This window comes from Bufo gargarizans, chromosome 8, assembly GCF_014858855.1.
Source record: "Bufo gargarizans isolate SCDJY-AF-19 chromosome 8, ASM1485885v1, whole genome shotgun sequence".
Taxonomy (NCBI): Eukaryota; Metazoa; Chordata; class Amphibia; order Anura; family Bufonidae; genus Bufo; species Bufo gargarizans.
Genome location: NC_058087.1, coordinates 201,281,008 through 201,301,980, shown reverse-complemented (window position 1 = coordinate 201,301,980; position 20,973 = coordinate 201,281,008). Strand labels below are relative to the sequence as shown.

The following is a 20,973-nucleotide window of genomic DNA, read 5'->3' as shown; positions in this document are numbered from 1 at the left end:
AAGAATGTCTTATCCCCTTTTTTCATAGACTGAGCTAGTTTCTCTTCTGCCTGAGCTTTAGAAGTTCTTATAACTTGCTTGGCCTCTTTCTGCCTAATCTTGTAGATTTCCTTATCTTCATTGCTCTGGGTTTTTTTATAATTACAAAATGCTAGCTTTTTATTTTTAATGATTTGGGCCACTTCTGCCGAGTACCACAGGGGTCTCTTCCTTTTTTTGCTTTTACTGACAAGTCTAATGCAATTTTCTGTTGCTTTCAATAATGCACCTTTTAAGTAGTCCCATTTCTCCTGGACTCCATGTAATCCGTTCCAGTCTGATAAGGACTCATTTATGACTAATTTCATTTTTGAAAAGTCTGTTTTTCTAAAATCTAAAACTTTTGTTTTTGTGTGGTGGGACTCTTTCACAGTTCTTATATTAAACCACACTGACTGGTGATCACTAGATCCCAAGGTTTCGCCGACAATGACATCATATACCGAATCCCCATTTGTGAATATCAAATCCAAAATGGCCTCCCTCTGGGTTGGCTCCTCAACCATTTGTTGTAGGGATAACCCCAGTAGGGAATTTAGAATATCTGTACTCCTGGCAGAACTTGCTATTTTGCTTTTCCAGTTTATATCTGGAAGATTGAAATCTCCCATAATGATAACTTCTCCTTTCATTGTCATTTTAGCTATTTCTTCAACTAGTAGATCATCTAGTTCTTTAACTTGATCAGGTGGTCTATATATCACACCTACACGAGTTACCGTATGAGCAGACCTGGATGGTAGGACGGCTCATACCAGGATACCTTTGGCCCTGAGTCGACCTGATAATATCTCACATAGGAGCAGGGGAGAGACGACCTGTTCTTCCCAGACACAGATGAACAGGAGTCTCAAATGGCCTAGCAGCAAGGAAAGGAAAAGACCATATGCAGCAAGAGGATCGGCAGGTAAGAACAACAAGACAACTCACTTACCTGCCGAAGCCTCCACAACTGGAACCCGTGCATCAGTACAGGAGCCCGAACACACAGCAGGTCACAGTACAAACAACCCACACAGGAATCCAGCATACCAACTCTGCCAGAGCCCCCCATGCTCACACAGTGCATGGCAGCCCCAAGCAGCGCTACATACAGACTTATGGTTCACCCCTCCGGGAAACCAGCCACCTCACGGAAGTACAACATACACAGGGGAAACATCTTGCACGCATGCAGGGACAAACACCAACAACAGCCCAGACATGTAACAACAAACAAGACGTACAACAAACCCTGAACATAAACCCACACCAAACATACAAGTGAGGTTGGGTACACAGAGGATAAGGGAAATAAAGGAATGACCTTGCAGATGACATCGATGTCCTACAAGGTAGCCCTCAAGGGCTGGGCAGATAGAACACCCTGGACTGGAGCAGAGCTCCAGCACCAACGACAGCTGAAGTACAACTGACTCCAGCCAGGAAGCCACAGGAGATAAAAGCCAAGTGACCACACCCAGTCAGGGAGTTAACCCTTACAGCACCAGACAGAGGGAGGCTACAACTTAAAGGGGAAGTGCACACACCAGCCAACAAGCAACACAACGTTACCACAGGACAACTGCATGCGTGGCAACCATGTCACGGCGCACACAGCCAAAGCCGAGACACTGCCACCACATGCCTTCACAACAACACGTTGCCACCGGCAACCGCAGGCATGGCACAAGTGTCACGGCGCACACAGCAAAGGCCGTGACAGAGGGCCATGGTAAGACCTTCAGCAGATAAGAGAACTGTGAGAACCATGGTAAAAGCTTCAGCAGATCAGGGGACAGAGAGCCATGGTAAACCCTTTAGCAGATCAGGGAACTGAGAGAGCCATGTTAAAACCTTCAGCAGATCAGGGGACTGAGAGAGCCATTGTAAAACCTTCAGCAGATCAGGGGACTGTGAAGGCTGTGGTAAAACCTTCAGCGGATCAAGGGACTGTGAGGGCCATGGTAGAACCTTCAGCAGATCAGAGGACTGTGAGGGCCATGGTAGAACCTTCAGCAGATCAGAGGACTGTGAGGGCCATGGTAGAACCTTCAGCAGATCAGAGGACTGTGAGGGCCATGGTAGAACCTTCAGCAGATCAGGGGACTGTGAGGGCCATGGTAGAACCTTCAGCAGATCAGAGGACTGTGAGGGCCATGGTAGAACCTTCAGCAGATCAGAGGACTGTGAGGGCCATGGTAGAACCTTCAGCAGATCAGAGGACTGTGAGGGCCATGGTAGAACCTTCAGCAGATCAGGGGACTATGAGGGTCATGGTAAAACCTTCGGCAGATCAGGGGACTATGAGGGTCATGGTAAAACCTTTAGCAGATCAGGGGACTGACAGTTCTCTTAGCTTAGCGGAGCAGGCAGAAGCCTGTTCCACTCAGCTAATCCTGGCCTAGTACATGGGTACATGGTACCCTAGACCAGTGTTTCCCAACCAGTGTGCCTCCAGCTGTTGCAAAACTACAACTCCCAGCATGCCCGCACAGCCAAAGGCTGTCCAGGCATGCTGGGAGTTGTAGTTTTGCAACAGCTGGAGGCACACTGGTTGGGAAACACTGCCCTAGACTATGCTAAGAGTATATAATTGTCCAGGGAGCACGGGCAGGAGAAGCAATGTGCGCTCCTGCCCGTACTCCCTGCGCTGCTGCCCATTTATAAAATGAGTACTCCGTACACCACTGAGCTGTCAGCAGTATACGAAGATCTGAGTTTTAAACACACACTGAATAATGTGCTTTAGGGATGTAAAACTATAGTAAAAATAGAAAATTAAAGTATATTTAATAAAATAAAATCAAAGAAAATTTCCAAAACCCACTTTTTTTTAAGGACCAGTCCAGTAATGAAGTCGCTTTGTGGGACTTACATAGCAGAAATCGCCCATAAATGACTCCATTTTAGAACCTACTCCCCTCAAATTATTCAAAACTGGCTTTACAAACTTTAACACTTTAGGTGTTCCATAAGAATTAAAGGAAAATTGTGAAATTTCTAAATTTCACATTTTTTTTTTTTTTTTTTTTTGCAGTTTAAGGGTTAACAGCCAAACACAACTCAAAATCTATTACCCTGATTCTGCAGTTTACAGAAACACCCCACATGTGGTCGTAAACTGCTGTACGGGCACACGGCAGGGCGCAGAAGGAAAGGAGCGCCATATGGATTTTGGAAGGGAGATTTTACTGGAATAATTTTAAGTTGCTATATGACATTTAAAAGCCTCCCTGATGCACCCCTAGAGTGGAAACCCCCCGTGACCCCATTTTGGAAATTATGGGATGAGGGGACAGTTTTATTGGTACTATTTTGGGGTACATATGATTTTTGATCACTCAATATTGCACTTTTTTTAGGCAAGGTAACCACAAAATGGCTGTTCTGACTGGTTAGATCATGTGTTGTTTTTATAGAGCAGTTAGATATGGATGTGACGATACCAAATGTGTATTTAATTTTTTTTTTGTTTGTTTTACATAATAAAGCATTTTTGTCTTCATTTTCTGAACGACATGTTTTTTTTATTTTTCTGCCGATCGTCTAGTGTAGGGGCTTGATTTTTGCAGGAAGAGATGATATTTTTATTGGTACCATTTTTGGGTACATATGATTTTTTTAATCAAAATTACCCTTTTTTGGGGCAAGGTAACAAGTAGTTATTTCTTCATTTGACGGGGTGGATCATGTGACATTTTTATAGAGCCGGTATGGACGCGGCGATACCTAATAAGTCTGTCTATTTTTTTATTGTACTTGATTTTATAAGGTCAAAGGGCTTTTTTTTAATTGAAACTTTTTTTATTAATAAAAAACACTTTTCACTTTTATTTATTTTTGTCACACTGGGACTTTTCAGCGTTTGATCTGTTTCAGCGCAGTAATACATGCCGTATTGTGCTGCATTGAACTGTCAGTGTTGTACAGTGTAAGAAGCTGACGGTTGCCTAGGAGACGCAGCCTGGGGGGCTGGATCTCCTGGGCTTCCATAGATAGAAAGTGTTGTGGGCATGCTCTATGACATATACAGAGGTGACTGAGCAGGGAGGGAGAGATGAGTGTTGTGGGCATTCCCTGTGACATATACAGAGGTGACTGAGCAGAGAGGGAGAGATGAGTGTTGTGGGCATTCCCTGTGACATATACAGAGGTGACTGAGCAGAGGGGGAGAGATGAGTGTTGTGGGCATTCTCTGTGACATATACAGAGGTGACTGAGCAGAGAGGGAGAGATGAGAGTTGTGGGCATTCCCTGTGACATATACAGAGGTGACTGAGCAGCGAGGGAGAGATGAGTGTTGTGGGCATTCTCTGTGACATATACAGAGGTGACTGAGCAGAGAGGGAGAGATGAGTGTTGTGGGCATTCCCGGTGACATATACAGAGGTGACTGAGCAGAGAGGGAGAGATGAGTGTTGTGGGCATTCCCGGTGACATATACAGAGGTGACTGAGCAGAGGGGGAGAGATGAGTGTTGTGGGCATTCTCTGTGACATATACAGAGGTGACTGAGCAGAGAGGGAGAGATGAGAGTTGTGGGCATTCCCTGTGACATATACAGAGGTGACTGAGCAGAGAGGGAGAGATGAGTGTTGTGGGCATGCTCTATGACATATACAGAGGTGACTGAGCAGAGAGGGAGAGATGAGTGTTGTGGGCATTCCCTGTGACATATACAGAGGTGACTGAGCAGAGAGATGAGTGTTGTGGGCATGCTCTATGACATATACAGAGGTGACTGAGCAGGGAGGGAGAGATGAGTGTTGTGGGCATGCTCTATGACATATACAGAGGTGACTGAGCAGAGAGGGAGAGATGAGTGTTGTGGGCATTCCCGGTGACATATACAGAGGTGACTGAGCAGAGAGGGAGAGATGAGAGTTGTGGGCATTCCCTGTGACATATACAGAGGTGACTGAGCAGAGAGGGAGAGATGAGTGTTGTGGGCATTCCCTGTGACATATACAGAGGTGACTGAGCAGAGAGGGAGAGATGAGTGTTGTGGGCATTCCCGGTGACATATACAGAGGTGACTGAGCAGAGAGGGAGAGATGAGTGTTGTGGGCATTCCCTGTGACATATACAGAGGTGACTGAGCAGAGAGGGAGAGATGAGTGTTGTGGGCATGCTCTATGACATATACAGAGGTGACTGAGCAGAGAGGGAGAGATGAGTGTAGTGGGCATGCTCTCTGACCTATACAGAGGTGACTGAGCAGAGAGGGAGAGATGAGTGTTGTGGGCATTCCCGGTGACATATACAGAGGTGACTGAGCAGCGAGATGAGTGTAGTGGGCATGCTCTATGACATATACAGAGGTGACTGAGCAGAGAGGGAGAGATGAGTGTTGTGGACATTCCCTGTGACATATACAGAGGTGACTGAGCAGAGAGGGAGAGATGAGTGTTGTGGGCATTCCCTGTGACATATACAGAGGTGACTGAGCAGAGAGGGAGAGATGAGTGTTGTGGGCATTCCCTGTGACATATACAGAGGTGACTGAGCAGAGAGGGAGAGATGAGTGTTGTGGGCATTCCCTGTGACATATACAGAGGTGACTGAGCAGAGAGATGAGTGTTGTGGGCATGCTCTATGACATATACAGAGGTGACTGAGCAGGGAGGGAGAGATGAGTGTTGTGGGCATGCTCTATGACATATACAGAGGTGACTGAGCAGGGAGGGAGAGATGAGTGTTGTGGGCATTCCCTGTGACATATACAGAGGTGACTGAGCAGAGAGGGAGAGATGAGTGTTGTGGGCATTCCCTGTGACATATACAGAGGTGACTGAGCAGAGGGGGAGAGATGAGTGTTGTGGGCATTCTCTGTGACATATACAGAGGTGACTGAGCAGGGAGGGAGAGATGAGTGTTGTGGGCATGCTCTATGACATATACAGAGGTGACTGAGCAGAGAGGGAGAGATGAGTGTTGTGGGCATTCCCTGTGACATATACAGAGGTGACTGAGCAGAGAGATGAGTGTTGTGGGCATGCTCTATGACATATACAGAGGTGACTGAGCAGGGAGGGAGAGATGAGTGTTGTGGGCATGCTCTATGACATATACAGAGGTGACTGAGCAGAGAGGGAGAGATGAGTGTTGTGGGCATTCCCGGTGACATATACAGAGGTGACTGAGCAGAGAGGGAGAGATGAGAGTTGTGGGCATTCCCTGTGACATATACAGAGGTGACTGAGCAGAGAGGGAGAGATGAGTGTTGTGGGCATTCCCTGTGACATATACAGAGGTGACTGAGCAGAGAGGGAGAGATGAGTGTTGTGGGCATTCCCGGTGACATATACAGAGGTGACTGAGCAGAGAGGGAGAGATGAGTGTTGTGGGCATTCCCTGTGACATATACAGAGGTGACTGAGCAGAGAGGGAGAGATGAGTGTTGTGGGCATGCTCTATGACATATACAGAGGTGACTGAGCAGAGAGGGAGAGATGAGTGTAGTGGGCATGCTCTATGACCTATACAGAGGTGACTGAGCAGAGAGGGAGAGATGAGTGTTGTGGGCATTCCCGGTGACATATACAGAGGTGACTGAGCAGCGAGATGAGTGTAGTGGGCATGCTCTATGACATATACAGAGGTGACTGAGCAGAGAGGGAGAGATGAGTGTTGTGGACATTCCCTGTGACATATACAGAGGTGACTGAGCAGAGAGGGAGAGATGAGTGTTGTGGGCATTCCCTGTGACATATACAGAGGTGACTGAGCAGAGAGGGAGAGATGAGAGTTGTGGGCATTCCCTGTGACATATACAGAGGTGACTGAGCAGAGAGGGAGAGATGAGTGTTGTGGGCATGCTCTATGACATATACAGAGGTGACTGAGCAGAGAGGGAGAGATGAGAGTGTTGTGGACATTCCCTGTGACATATACAGAGGTGACTGAGCAGAGAGGGAGAGATGAGAGTGTTGTGGGCATTCCCTGTGACATATACAGAGGTGACTGAGCAGAGAGGGAGAGAGGAGTGTTGTGGGCATTCCCGGTGACATATACAGAGGTGACTGAGCGATGAAAGGGTTGTGGGCATGCTCTATGACATATACAGAGGTGACTGAGCAGAGAGGGAGAGATGAGTGTTGTGGGCATTCCCTGTGACATATACAGAGGTGACTGAGCAGAGAGATGAGTGTTGTGGGCATGCTCTATGACATATACAGAGGTGACTGAGCAGGGAGGGAGAGATGAGTGTTGTGGGCATGCTCTATGACATATACAGAGGTGACTGAGCAGAGAGGGAGAGATGAGAGTTGTGGGCATTCCCTGTGACATATACAGAGGTGACTGAGCAGCGAGGGAGAGATGAGTGTTGTGGGCATTCCCGGTGACATATACAGAGGTGACTGAGCAGAGAGGGAGAGATGAGAGTTGTGGGCATTCCCTGTGACATATACAGAGGTGACTGAGCAGAGAGGGAGAGATGAGTGTTGTGGGCATTCTCTGTGACATATACAGAGGTGACTGAGCAGAGAGGGAGAGATGAGTGTTGTGGGCATTCCCGGTGACATATACAGAGGTGACTGAGCAGAGAGGGAGAGATGAGAGTTGTGGGCATTCCCTGTGACATATACAGAGGTGACTGAGCAGAGAGGGAGAGATGAGTGTTGTGGGCATTCCCGGTGACATATACAGAGGTGACTGAGCAGCGAGATGAGTGTAGTGGGCATGCTCTATGACATATACAGAGGTGACTGAGCAGAGAGGGAGAGATGAGTGTTGTGGACATTCCCTGTGACATATACAGAGGTGACTGAGCAGAGAGGGAGAGATGAGTGTTGTGGGCATTCCCTGTGACATATACAGAGGTGACTGAGCAGAGAGGGAGAGATGAGAGTTGTGGGCATTCCCTGTGACATATACAGAGGTGACTGAGCAGAGAGGGAGAGATGAGTGTTGTGGGCATGCTCTATGACATATACAGAGGTGACTGAGCAGAGAGGGAGAGATGAGTGTTGTGGACATTCCCTGTGACATATACAGAGGTGACTGAGCAGAGAGGGAGAGATGAGAGTGTTGTGGGCATTCCCTGTGACATATACAGAGGTGACTGAGCAGAGAGGGAGAGAGGAGTGTTGTGGGCATTCCCGGTGACATATACAGAGGTGACTGAGCAGAGAGGGAGAGATGAGTGTTGTGGGCATGCTCTATGACATATACAGAGGTGACTGAGCAGAGAGGGAGAGATGAGAGTTGTGGGCATTCTCTGTGACATATACAGAGGTGACTGAGCAGAGAGGGAGAGATGAGTGTTGTGAGCATTCCCTGTGACATATACAGAGGTGACTGAGCAGAGAGGGAGAGATGAGTGTTGTGGGCATGCTCTATGACATATACAGAGGTGACTGAGCAGGGAGGGAGAGATAAGTGTTGTGGGCATGCTCTATGACATATACAGAGGTGACTGAGCAGAGAGGGAGAGATGAGTGTTGTGGGCATTCCCTGTGACATATACAGAGGTGACTGAGCAGAGAGGGAGAGAGGAGTGTTGTGGGCATTCTCTGTGACATATACAGAGGTGACTGAGCAGAGAGGGAGAGATGAGAGTGTTGTGGGCATTCCCTGTGACATATACAGAGGTGACTGAGCAGAGAGGGAGAGAGGAGTGTTGTGGGCATTCCCTGTGACATTTACAGAGGTGACTGAGCAGAGAGGGAGAGATGAGTGTTGTGGGCATGCTCTATGACATATACAGAGGTGACTGAGCAGAGAGGGAGAGATGAGAGTTGTGGGCATTCCCTGTGACATATACAGAGGTGACTGAGCAGGGAGGGAGAGATGAGTGTTGTGGGCATTCTCTGTGACATATACAGAGGTGACTGAGCAGAGAGGGAGAGATGAGAGTTGTGGGCATTCCCTGTGACATATACAGAGGTGACTGAGCAGAGGGGGAGAGATGAGTGTTGTGGGCATTCCCTGTGACATATACAGAGGTGATTGAGCAGAGAGGGAGAGATGAGAGTTGTGGGCATTCCCTGTGACATATACAGAGGTGATTGAGCAGAGAGGGAGCGATGAAAGGGTTGTGGGCTTTCTCTGTGACATATACAGAGGTGACTGAGCAGAGAGGGAGAGAGGAGTGTTGTGGGCATTCCCTGTGACATATACAGAGGTGACTGAGCAGAGAGGGAGAGATGAGATTTGTGGGCATTCCCTGTGACATATACAGAGGTGATTGAGCAGGAGAGGGAGAGATGAGTGGTTGTGGGCATGCTATATGACATATACAGAGGTGACTGAGCAGAGAGGGAGAGATAAGTGTTGTGGGCATTCCCTGTGACATATACAGAGGTGACTGAGGCAGAGAGGGAGAGATGAGTGTTGTGGGCATTCCCTGTGACATATACAGAGGTGACTGAGCAGAGAGGGAGAGATGAGAGTTGTGGGCATTCCCTGTGACATATACAGAGGTGACTGAGCAGAGAGGGAGAGATGAGAGTTGTGGGCATTCCCTGTGACATATACAGAGGTCGTGGAGCAGAGAGGGAGAGATGAGAGTTGTGGGCATTCCCTGTGACATATACAGAGGTGACTGAGCAGAGAGGGAGAGATGAGATGTTGTGGGCATTCTCTGTGACATATACAGAGGTGACTGAGCAGAGAGGGAGAGATGAGTGTTGTGGGCATTCCCTGTGACATATACAGAGGTGACTGAGCAGAGAGGGAGAGATGAGTGTTGTGGGCATGCTCTGTGACATATACAGAGGTGACTGAGCAGAGAGGGAGAGATGAAGTGTTGTGGGCATGCCTCTGTGACATATACAGAGGTGACTGAGCAGAGAGGGAGAGATGAGTGTTTGTGGGCATTCCCTGTGACATATACAGAGGTGACTGAGCAGAGAGGGAGAGGATGAGTGTTGTGGGCATTCTCTGTGACATATACAGAGGTGACTGAGCAGAGAGGGAGAGATGAGTGTTGTGGGCATTCCCTGTGACATATACAGAGGTGACTGAGCAGAGAGGGAGAGATGGAGTGTTGTGGGCATTCCCTGTGACATATACAGAGGTGACTGAGCAGAGAGGGAGAGATGAGTGGTTGGTGGGCATTCCCTGGTGGACATATACAGCGAGGATGACAGGCAGAGAGGGAGAGATGAGTTGTTGTGGGGCATTCCCCGGGACACTACAGAGGTGACTGAGCAGAGAGGGAGAGTGAGGGGGCATCCTGTGACATATACAGAGGTGACTGAGCAGAGAGGGAGAGATGAGTGTTGTGGGCATTCCCGGTGAACATACAGAGGTGACTGAGCAGCGAGGGAAGAGATGAGTGGTTGTGTGGGCATTCCCTGTGACCTATAACAGAGGTGACGGAGCAGAGAGGGAGAGATGAGTGTTGTGGGCATTCCCTGTGACATATACAGAGGTAGCATGAGCAGAGAGGGAGAGATGAGTGTTGTGGGCATTCCTGTGACATATACAGAGGTGACTGAGGGCAGAAGAGGGAGAGCATGAGAGTTGTGGGCATTCCTGTGACAGATACCGAGGTGACTGAGCAGAGAGGGAGAGAGGAGTGTTGTGGGCATTCCCTGTGACATATACAGAGGTGACTGAGCAGAGAGGGAGAGATGAGAGTTTGTGGGCATTCCCTGTGACATATACAGAGGTGATTGAGCAGAGAGGGAGAGATGAGTGTTGTGGGCATGCTATATGACATATACAGAGGTGACTGAGCAGAGAGGGAGAGATAAGTGTTGTGGGCATTCCCTGTGACATATACAGAGGTGACTGAGCAGAGAGGGAGAGATGAGTGTTGTGGGCATTCCCTGTGACATATACAGAGGTGACTGAGCAGAGAGGGAGAGATGAGAGTTGTGGGCATTCCCTGTGACATATACAGAGGTGACTGAGCAGAGAGGGAGAGATGAGAGTTGTGGGCATTCCCTGTGACATATACAGAGGTGACTGAGCAGAGAGGGAGAGATGAGAGTTGTGGGCATTCCCTGTGACATATACAGAGGTGATTGAGCAGAGAGGGAGAGATGAGTTGTGGGCATTCCCTGTGACATATACAGAGGTGACTGAGCAGAGAGGGAGAGATGAGAGTTGTGGGCATTCCCTGTGACATATACAGAGGTCGTGGAGCAGAGAGGGAGAGATGAGAGTTGTGGGCATTCCCTGTGACATATACAGAGGTGACTGAGCAGAGAGTGAGAGATGAGTGTTGTGGGCATTCCCTGTGACATATACAGAGGTGACTGAGCAGAGAGGGAGAGATGAGTGTTGTGGGCATTCCCTGTGACATATACAGAGGTGACTGAGCAGAGAGGGAGAGATGAGTGTTGTGGGCATTCCCTGTGACATATACAGAGGTGACTGAGCAGAGAGGGAGAGATGAGAGTGTTGTGGGCATGCTATATGACATATACAGAGGTGACTGAGCAGAGAGGGAGAGATGAGTTGTGGGCATGCTCCATCAAAGGACAAACATTCTGTAAACGAGTCGGTGATATGTGGAAGGTCAGTGCTCTCACTTTGTAGGTAGGTTGTTTTGGGCCATCATGTAAGTCCCCCGCACAGTGACCTATAGCCCTGATGGAGCCCTGCTGTGAGGCATCAACCGCCATGTTTTTTTACCACTTTTCCCACTATTCACAGAAATATCAAACGTGAAGGGATATTTAGGCAACGTTTCCTATTTGGCGAGTGTCGTGCGGCACCTGAACACAGAAATCTACTCACCGGCTCCCGCCACTTGCTTCCAGCCAGAGGCTCCTCTCAGGGATTCCTCCGGGCCCCGGACTGTACACACCTGGATAGGGTCACATCTCTGCTGTCTCACATGCCTCTTGGGGACATGTCACCTCTGAGGCCACTGATTGGCTTCCACAGCGCAGGTGGCCGTAGCCATGTGTGTACAGGCCTGGGACGAGGAGCCTCTGCGCTGGAAGCAAGCAGAGGGGAGCAGGTGAGTGCATTTCTTTATATACAGTGCATTACTGGCCAAATATAAACGGTGGCCTAATGCTGGAGTACCCCTTTAAGCTGTAAAGGGAAAGTATGGAGCCTGGGTGCAAGAAGTCCTAACTCTTCTCTAGGTTATGCTGCGCCTCCAGTCCTGCGTCTGGTCCTATAAACATAGGATCTTCTTGCTGAAGATAGGGGGCAGATCTAGCTATGTCTGTCATGGAGGAGCGGTGAGTGTGTCCTGCTGATAAGGTTGTCCTCTGCTCCTCAGGTTGCTGACAGGACGTAAGATCCACACGCAGCAGGATGCTGTACAGGTGAGCAGAACCTCCTCCAGGCTCCGTGTCGTCATTGTCTGCCGGCGCCCTCTTATGACTGACTGATGCGTTTAACGTCACTCAGGTCATGGACATGCTACATTCTCTGGGACCAAGCACCGTGGTCATCACCAGCTCAGATCTTCCGTCACCACGGGGCTCAGATTACCTCATCACACTGGGGAGCCAGAGAAGAGGTAAAGGACCCGGGGAGACCCCACAGGGCACTAACTTGGTTCTCCCTGATATCTGTGGGGTGCCTGACCGCGCCAATGTATTTATATGATATAAAGGGGGTCACTGACATCTTACCAGATGGGGAGGGGCTGTACATTCTGAAGATCCTCTGTGTTGCCTCTTATTAACACCCCCTGCTTGTGCTGTCCCTTCTGCAGTGGGGGAGGACGGGCAGATAAAGACCCTCAGGATCTGCCTGGAGCTACCCCGGGTTGACGCTGTCTTTGTGGGCACTGGAGATCTCTTTGCCGCCATGTTGTTGGCCTGGACTCACCATCACCCCAGCAACTTTAAGGTAAGCATTGCAATAGTGATGACGTCAGCGAGTGGGTGATGATATAGACTGCCCGAGCTCAACATATCCACTGAGCAGCCATAACATTAATACCGCTGACAGGTGCAGAGAATGATACAGGTTAGCTGGTTGTGATGGAGCCTGTCGGGGTGGGGGTATATTAGGCAGCGTGTACAATGCCAGTTCTTGAAGTTGATGTGTTGGGAGTGGGCAGGATGAGCGAGTGTAAGGGTCTGAGCGACCAAATTGTGATGTGTAGCGCCCATGCTGAGCCCAGTGCACTGCCAAAACTGTTTACAGTATCAGAACTAGAGCGGTGGAAGAGGCGGCCTGGTCTGAGGAATCACATTACATCATGTAGACAATGTGTGTGTGCGTCACTTACCTGGGGAAGAGAGAGCACCATGGGAAGAGGGCGGCCTGCTCTGAGGAATCACATGACATCATGTGGACAATGTGTGTGTGCGTCACTTACCTGGGGAAGAGATGGCACCAGGTGCACTATGGGAAGAGGGCGGCCTGCTCTGAGGAATCACATAACATCATGTGGACAATGTGTGTGTGCGTCACTTACCTGGGGAAGAGATGGCACCAGGTGCACTATGGGAAGAGGGCGGCCTGGTCTGAGGAATCACATTACATCACGTGGACAACTGGGTGTGTGTGCGTCACTTACCTGGGGATGAGATGGCACCATGGGAAGAGGGCGGCCTGGTCTGAGGAATCACATTACATCATGTGGAGGACCGGGTGTGTGTGCGTTACTTACCTTTAGAAGAGATGACACCATGGGAAGAGGGCGGCCTGGTCTGAGGAATCACATTACATCACATGGACAGCTGGGTGTGTGTGCGTCACTTACCTGGGGAAGAGATGGCACTATGGGAAGAGGGCGGCCTGGTTTGAGGAATCACATTACATCATGTAGATGGCCGGGTGTGTGGGTGACTTACCTGGGGAAGAGATGGCACCAGGTGCACTATGGGAAGAGGGCGGCCTGGTCTGAGGAATCACATTACATCACGTGGACAATGTGTGTGTGCGTCACTTACCTGGGGAAGAGATAGCACCAGGTGCACTATGGGAAGAGGGCGGCCTGGTCTGAGGAATCACATTACATCACGTGGACAATGTGTGTGTGCGCGCGCGTCACTTACCTGGGAAAGAGATAGCACTATGGGAAGAGGGCGGCCTGGTCTGAGGAATCACATTACATCATGTAGACAGCTGGGTGTGCGTCACTTACCTGGGGAAGAGATGGCACCAGGTGCACTATGGGAAGAAGGCGGCCCGGTCTGAGGAATCACATTACATCATGTAGACAGCTGGGTGTGTGTGCATCACTTACCTGGGGAAGAGATAGCACCATGGGAAGAAGGCGGCCTGGTCTTCTGAGGAATCGCATTACATCATGTGGACGGCTGGGTGTGTGTGCGTTACTTACCTTTAGAAGAGATGGCACCAGGTGCACTATGGGAAGAAGATGGCCTGGTCTGACGAATTGCATTACATCATGTGGTGGGCCGGGTGTGTGCGTCACTTACCTGGGGGAAGAGATGGCACCAGGTGCACTATGGGAAGAAGACGGCCTGGTCTGAGGAATCACATTACATCATGTGGACGGCCGGGTGTGTGTGTCACTTACCTGGGGAAGAGATGGCACCAGGTGCATTATAGAAAGCAGAGAAGACGGTGCAGGCGGTGTGATGCTATAGACAATTTTCTGCTGGAAACTTGGGTCCTGGCGTCATGTGGATGTGACACCTACCACTGTGCAGACAAGTACCCCCTCCATGGCAGTGGTGCTCCCTAAGGGCGGTGCCCTGTTTCAGCAGGATTGTACACAGCCGCACTGAGGAACATGAATGTGATGAATTTTCTCCAGATCTCAATGTGTTCATCATCTGTTGGATCCATAGAGACTGCACCGAGTAACTTAGAAATCTGCTGCTAATGAGACCATTTGGAGGCCTTGAGGGGTCAGAGAGGGGGACAGTGGTGGGATTACAGGGAGATCCGGCTGTGACAGCTGTGTGTAAGGCTGTTGGGCCCTGTACGGGGATGGAGCCCAATGATATCCGTCCCTGTACAGTGCCTGCGCCAACGCGCTCCAGCAAAACTTCAGGGCCAGGCATGAATAGGTCAGTTAAAGGGAACCTGTCATCCACCTCTATGCTACCAATAATAACGGCAGAGTAAAGTAGAGACAGGTGAGTTGACTTCAGTAAGTGGTTGCCGAGAACCAACATCACAGTCATTGCAGACTGGGCCTGGAGAAGAGTCCCGGCCTCCTGACAAGAGTCCTGGTTACTCATGATCTCCTGCTCTCCCGCCCACCTGCTGATGACTGACCGGCTTCTTCGTAGTTTTCTCTCTAGGAGAGAACTGCCAATCATCAGCAGGTGGTCGTGGAGAGCAGATTATAATAACCAGGACTCTTCTCCAGTAGATGTGACTCTTTTCCAGGCCTGGGCTGCAATGATTATGATGCTGGTTCTCGGCAACCACTCACTTTTAGCTGATGAGTGACACAGCGCTGACATCAGCATATCTGTCACTCATGTATGCCGCCCTCAGTGAGGTTAGCATAACGTTGATGACGGGTTCCCTTTAAAGCTGTGGGGGTGAGGTATAGGGGACAGGTAGTGGAACCTTTGGGTGCAACAAACTCCCTTGTTGCACCAAGGGGCTAAGTTATATAATGCGAAAAAGTGTTTTCTCAGCATTGCAGCCACCGATGGAGATGGGGCCAACAGCATTCAGATGATAGGCGCAAATCTCGCTGGAGTAATGCTGATATACCGATGTGAGGTCTTTAAAGATCTTCCTGAGCAGACTTCTGGAGACAATGTCCGTGATTGAAGAAAACTCAGATCACAGACTTTTAACTCCTCAGATCCTTGAATCGCTTTTGTCCATGACATCTTTACTGGGAGCACGTCATTCCTGATGACCCAACGCCCCTTCGTGACGAGATTGCGGAGCCATTTGGTTATTATGGAAGCGTGGGGTCTCGAGAAGGCTTTAGGGCCTGCTGTAGTAAAGGTCCTATTAAGCCCTGCTTGTGGCAGAGCTTTGTAGGAGCTCAGTGAGGTTCCCATAGACCAGTGATGGCTAACCTTGGCACTCCAGCTGTGGTGAAACTACGACTCCCAGCATGCTCTATTTATTTCTATAGAGTTCTGAGAGCAACCAAGCAAGCAGGGCATCTTGGGAGTTGTAGTTTTACCACAGCTGGAGTGCCAAGCTTAGCCATCACTGCCATAGACTGTAGTAGTAGGTCATGGCAGTCGGTGGTTGAAGAGACTAAAAACACGTAGAGAAAATTTTACAAAATTTAAAATACAAAAAAATGTAAAATCTAAACATCAATTTTGCAAATTATAAAAATAATAAAATACAGAAATAATCATCATAAGTGGAAGTCTCCACATGGTGTCTGCACAGAGTGGGCACTGTAGCCACCAGGTGTCAGCTGTTTTACAAAGCAGACACCTGGAGGCAAAGTCCATGAATGTTGATCACTGATATTTAACCACTCGGATGCCATAGCATCTAACTGGTGAAATCCCATGGCTCGAACAGCTCCCCCACACCAAGATTGTGGGAGCCATTCGTTTGCTATGACAGCCTTGGGCTTTCTGAAGCGTCTGAGGCCTGACGCAACTATGTTCATATTCAGCACTGAATCTCACAGACTGAAATGGAAATTCATTGCAGTCTATAGGGGAAGTGATCAGACAGTCTCTTGTTTATGTCTCCTCGGGGGGCTGAAAAGAAAGGTCAAAAGAAGTGTTAAAAGAAAAACTATACATGTGATATCTCTGTAATCGTACTGACCGGTGAATGAAGAAAAGAGGTCAGTTTTATCTCATTGGGAACACTGTAAAAACAAAACCCATAACACTATATAAATGTGGTATCGCTGTAATCGTACTGACCCGGAGAATGAAGAGAACAGGTCAGTTTTATCTCATAGGGAACTCTGTAAAAACGAAACCCATAAACTATATAAATGTGGTATTTCTGTAATCGTACTGACCGGAGAATGAAGGGAACAGGTCAGTTTTATCTCATAGGGAACGCTGTAAATACACAACCTATAAAACTATATAAATGTGGTATCTCTGTAATCGTACTGACCCGGAGAATGAAGGGAACAGGTCAGTTTTATCTCATAGGGAACGCTGTAAAAACAAAACCCATAAAACTATATAAATGTGGTATCTCTGTAATCGTACTGACCCGGAGAATGAAGGGAACAGGTCAGTTTTATCGTGCAGCCTAATTGAATAATTGTGTACTCTGCACACCTTGGATCCAGTGTGGGTGCCTGTGAGAGTGGTTTAGACAGTATAAGTTAAATCCACGGCACTCCAAAAGTTGATGCAAAATAAGTAATCTCATTTAATTCTTAATAAACAGAATGCTGTTTGGTATACATCCAGTGCAAATTCATATACATATAGTATTTATGCCATATCAGATAGAGAAATATATCCCAAACGTTTCGGTCTGTGCGACCTTCTTCAGCGGGGTCTGAAGGCAAGGAGAGTATAGGCGTGCGACATCCAGCGCACATTATGGCACACAAACTTGATTATGCAATTAATAGATACTTGAGAAGAATCATCCATACTGGTGATATCCTGGGCTGTTTCCTGAAACCAGTAAAGGACAACCAGTGAGGGTGGTGCGAATCCACCTAATACACATCCTACCCCACCACTGCCCCGGTCAGACATGTACATGTAGGATGCTACTATCTCATCCTCCCATGTTCTCCAACCCGAATTCTTCTAATATGTCATCTTACTCTCCCGACATGCAGAATACATGAGAAACTGGGTGCTCGGTGCCACGTACAAATTCCACCACCACCACCTCTGTCCATGTCTGTGGGATGGATGTTTTTTGGCTGGCTGTTCCTTCTTTGAATCTCCTATTAATGGTAAGACACTGACGTATTCCTGTCGTTGCAGTTGGCATGTGAGAAGACGGCGTCTGCGATGCACATTGTACTGCAGAGGACCATCACCAGTGCACGCAGTGAGTACCGGGGAGATGTACCCGTAATGACGTCGGGTGCAGGGAGAGCACTTTTGATTGTTGTCCCTTTGCAGGTCTGGCTGGACCTGGGGTGAGGCCGTCGTATGCTCAGCTGGAACTCCGGATGGTGCAGAGCAGAAAGGACATTGAGAACCCGGAGTTAATCATTCAGGCCACTGTGTTATAAAGTCTGGTTACTAAGAAACCTCGGGACCAATGTAGAGACTCCACTCCTAACCCACAGTGAGAACCTGGGCCCCAGCACAGAGCATATCCCCTGAACCGGAGGAGCTCTACCCACAGCAGGAAGGGGAAACCTCCAGGCTCTCTGTGGCCCTCTCCAGCTCCATGGGGCCATCTGTCCTGTGTGCCAAACAGTCACCAGCAACCTGCAAGAAGCCAGAATCCATCCTGACAATCCCTGCCCTTCCGCAGGGGTCTCCTGATTCTCTTTCCCCTCCTGGTGGGGCGGTTGCGGATGATCAGGGTCATATTTGTGCGTTGCTGTGCAGGATGTTTTCAGAACGCATTGATTTGTCGTTTCAGTTGCACATAGATAATAAAATAATCGTCTTCTAGATGATGAGTACTGACCGCAGACTCCTCTATGGCGGCCCCCCCAAGCGAGGGCGCTATAGCTGAGGCTGCAGTGAGGCTGGCCTAGTGACCTCCTGTTTCTATTGTGCTTTCCGCTCATCTGTGTCTCTTGTAGAAGGTGGTGTAGCCGATCTGATGGGAGACACCAGGTCTGCCTTCTCCACGTCATCCTCCATTGCTCCACTGTGGACCAGTGCCATCACTGCATTCCTTCCTCTGCACTGTCCATCTCAAGACCTGGTGGCCATCACTTCTGTCTCATAAGGATTGTGTAGTGTCCTCTCTGATGAGCCATGTCCGTGTCGTCCCACGCTGACCCCGGTGACATGGTCACTGCTCTTCCCTCCGCTCACTCTTGTCTTCTCCGGTATTCGGCCCTGGTAGTCCTACAACAATCATGAAGTCTCTGTGTCTCATCCTTTTTCACTGTCTGGTTTGTGTTTAATGTGCCTTTAAAGGGAACCTGTCACCGGGATTTTGGGTATAGAGCTGAGGATTTTGGGTATAGAGCTGCGTGCTTTTATTGTCTAACGATTTGATACAAATGCAAATTAACCTGAAAGAAGTCCTGTATGTGCGAAGAGTCAGGGACAGGACTCCTCTCAGGTTAATTTGCATATGTATTAAATAGGTTTTTTTTACACAATAAAAGCACACAGAGCTATGGGGACTGGGTATTGCGGAGGTGCTAGCGGCCATCTAGCAACCCATGGCTTTAGCACTACACACAAAATCCCGATGACAGGTTCCCTTTGAATTACCTTTCCAGCTGACCCGGCTCCTCGCTCTGGCCAGGCCCTGTCATGTATCTCGTACGTGATCCGTGCTCTTCAGAGACTCTATATACAACATGGCCGACTTGGTTCAATAAACTGCCATGCACCATTATCAAGGCCTGGATCTTCTTACACTAACCTCCCACCTCCGCTGTAAGATATCTATGTATAGAATAGGATACTGAAAGCATTTGGGGTTCTTTAGTAGGATTTCTATACTTTTCTGTGGACATCCATTAATTCATGAGATTTGGTAATGTGGCCCATTTCCGATCCAGTTAATGCTGGATTACATTGGACCATTTATATGAGAAATCCAGCCATCGACCTGCCGGACTCCACTGACAGATCAGGCAGAGGGGTGGCCAGTGATCTACAATAATGCGTCATTATGAGTACACCAAACTCAGGTCTCTCCTCGGCCTCTGATCTCTCTCCTCGCACTCTGATCCTCACACTCTAATCACTCTCTCCTCGCCCTCTGATCTCTCTCTCTCCTCGCCCTCTGATCTCTCTCTCTCCTCGCCCTCTGATCTCTCTCTCTCCTCGCCCTCTGATCTCTCTCTCCTCGCCCTCTGATCTCTCTCTCTCCTCGCCCTCTGATCTCTCTCTCTTCCTCGCCCTCTGATCTCTCTCTCTCCTCGCCCTCTGATCTCTCTCTCTCTCCTCGCCCTCTGATCTCTCTCTCTCTCCTCGCCCTCTGATCTCTCTCTCTCTCCTCGCCCTCTGATCTCTCTCTCTCCTCGCGCTCTGATCTCTCTCTCTCTCCTCGCCCTCTGATCTCTCTCTCTCTCCTCGCCCTCTGATCTCTCTCTCTCTCTCCTCGCCCTCTGATCTCTCTCTCTCTCTCCTCGCCCTCTGATCTCTCTCTCTCTCTCCTCGCGCTCTGATCTCTCTCTCTCCTCCTCGCCCTCTGATCTCTCTCTCTCTCCTCGCCCTCTGATCTCTCCTCTCTCCTCGCCCTCTGATCTCTCTCTCTCTCCTCGCCCTCTGATCTCTCTCTCTCCTCGCCCTCTGATCTCTCTCTCTCCTCGCCCTCTGATCTCTCTCTCTCCTCTCGCCCTCTCTCTCTCCTCGCCTCTGATCCTCTCTCTCCTCGCCTCTGATCTCTCGCTCCTCTGACTCTCTCTCTCTCTCCTCGCCTCTGATCTCTCTCTCTCTCCTCGCCCTCTGATCTCTCTCTCTCTCTCTCTCCTCTCCCTCTGATCTCTCTCTCTCTCCTCGCCCTCTGATCTCTCTCTCTCTCCTCGCGCTCTGATCTCTCTCTCCTCTCTCTCTCGCCCTCTGATCTCTCTCTCTCTCCTCGCCTCTGATCTCTCTCTCTCTCCTCGCGCTCTGATCTCTCTCTCTCTCCTCGCGCTCTGATCTCTCTCTCTCTCTCTCCTCGCCCTCTTGATCTCTCTCTCTCTCTCCTCGCCCTCCTGATCTCTCTCTCTCTCTCTCCTCGCCCTCTGATCTCTCTCTCTCTCTCCTCGCCCTCTGATCTCTCTCTCTCTCTCCTCGCGCTCTGATCTCTCTCTCTTTCTCTCCTCGCCCTCTGATTCTCTCTCTCTCTCCTCGCCCTCTGATCTCTCTCTCTCTCCTCGCGCTCTGATCTCTCTCTCTCCTCGCCCTCTGATCTCTCTCTCTCCTCGCCCTCTGATCTCTCTCTCTCCTCGCCCTCTGATCTCTCTCTCTCCTCGCCCTCTGATCTCTCTCTCTCTCTCTCTCTCCTCGCCCTCTGATCTCTCTCTCTCTCTCTCTCTCCTCGCCCTCTGATCTC

At 49.3% G+C, this 20,973-nt stretch overlaps 1 protein-coding gene across 1 annotated transcript; it reads left to right on the top strand.

Annotated features, from left to right (window-relative positions):
- Window positions 1–12,012: 12,012 nt before the first annotated feature.
- Window positions 12,013–18,422, top strand: PDXK (pyridoxal kinase). The gene is made up of 5 exons (XM_044304822.1): window positions 12,013–12,257; window positions 12,343–12,454; window positions 12,653–12,789; window positions 17,772–17,838; window positions 17,913–18,422. The coding sequence occupies exons 2-5, from the start codon at window positions 12,346–12,348 to the stop codon at window positions 18,023–18,025; spliced, it is 426 nt and encodes a 141-aa protein (XP_044160757.1). The 5' UTR covers window positions 12,013–12,257; window positions 12,343–12,345; the 3' UTR covers window positions 18,026–18,422.
- Window positions 18,423–20,973: the final 2,551 nt, after the last annotated feature.

What these genes read in the sequence shown, in the direction of transcription:
- PDXK (XM_044304822.1), top strand. Translation starts at nt 12,346, where the DNA reads ATGGACATGCTACATTCTCTGGGACCAAGCACCGTGGTCATCACCAGC. An exon ending in ACTGGGGAGCCAGAGAAGAG is followed by an intron (nt 12,455 to 12,652) that starts GTAAAGGACCCG and finishes TCCCTTCTGCAG; the next exon opens with TGGGGGAGGACGGGCAGATA. An exon ending in GACCATCACCAGTGCACGCA is followed by an intron (nt 17,839 to 17,912) that starts GTGAGTACCGGG and finishes GTCCCTTTGCAG; the next exon opens with GTCTGGCTGGACCTGGGGTG.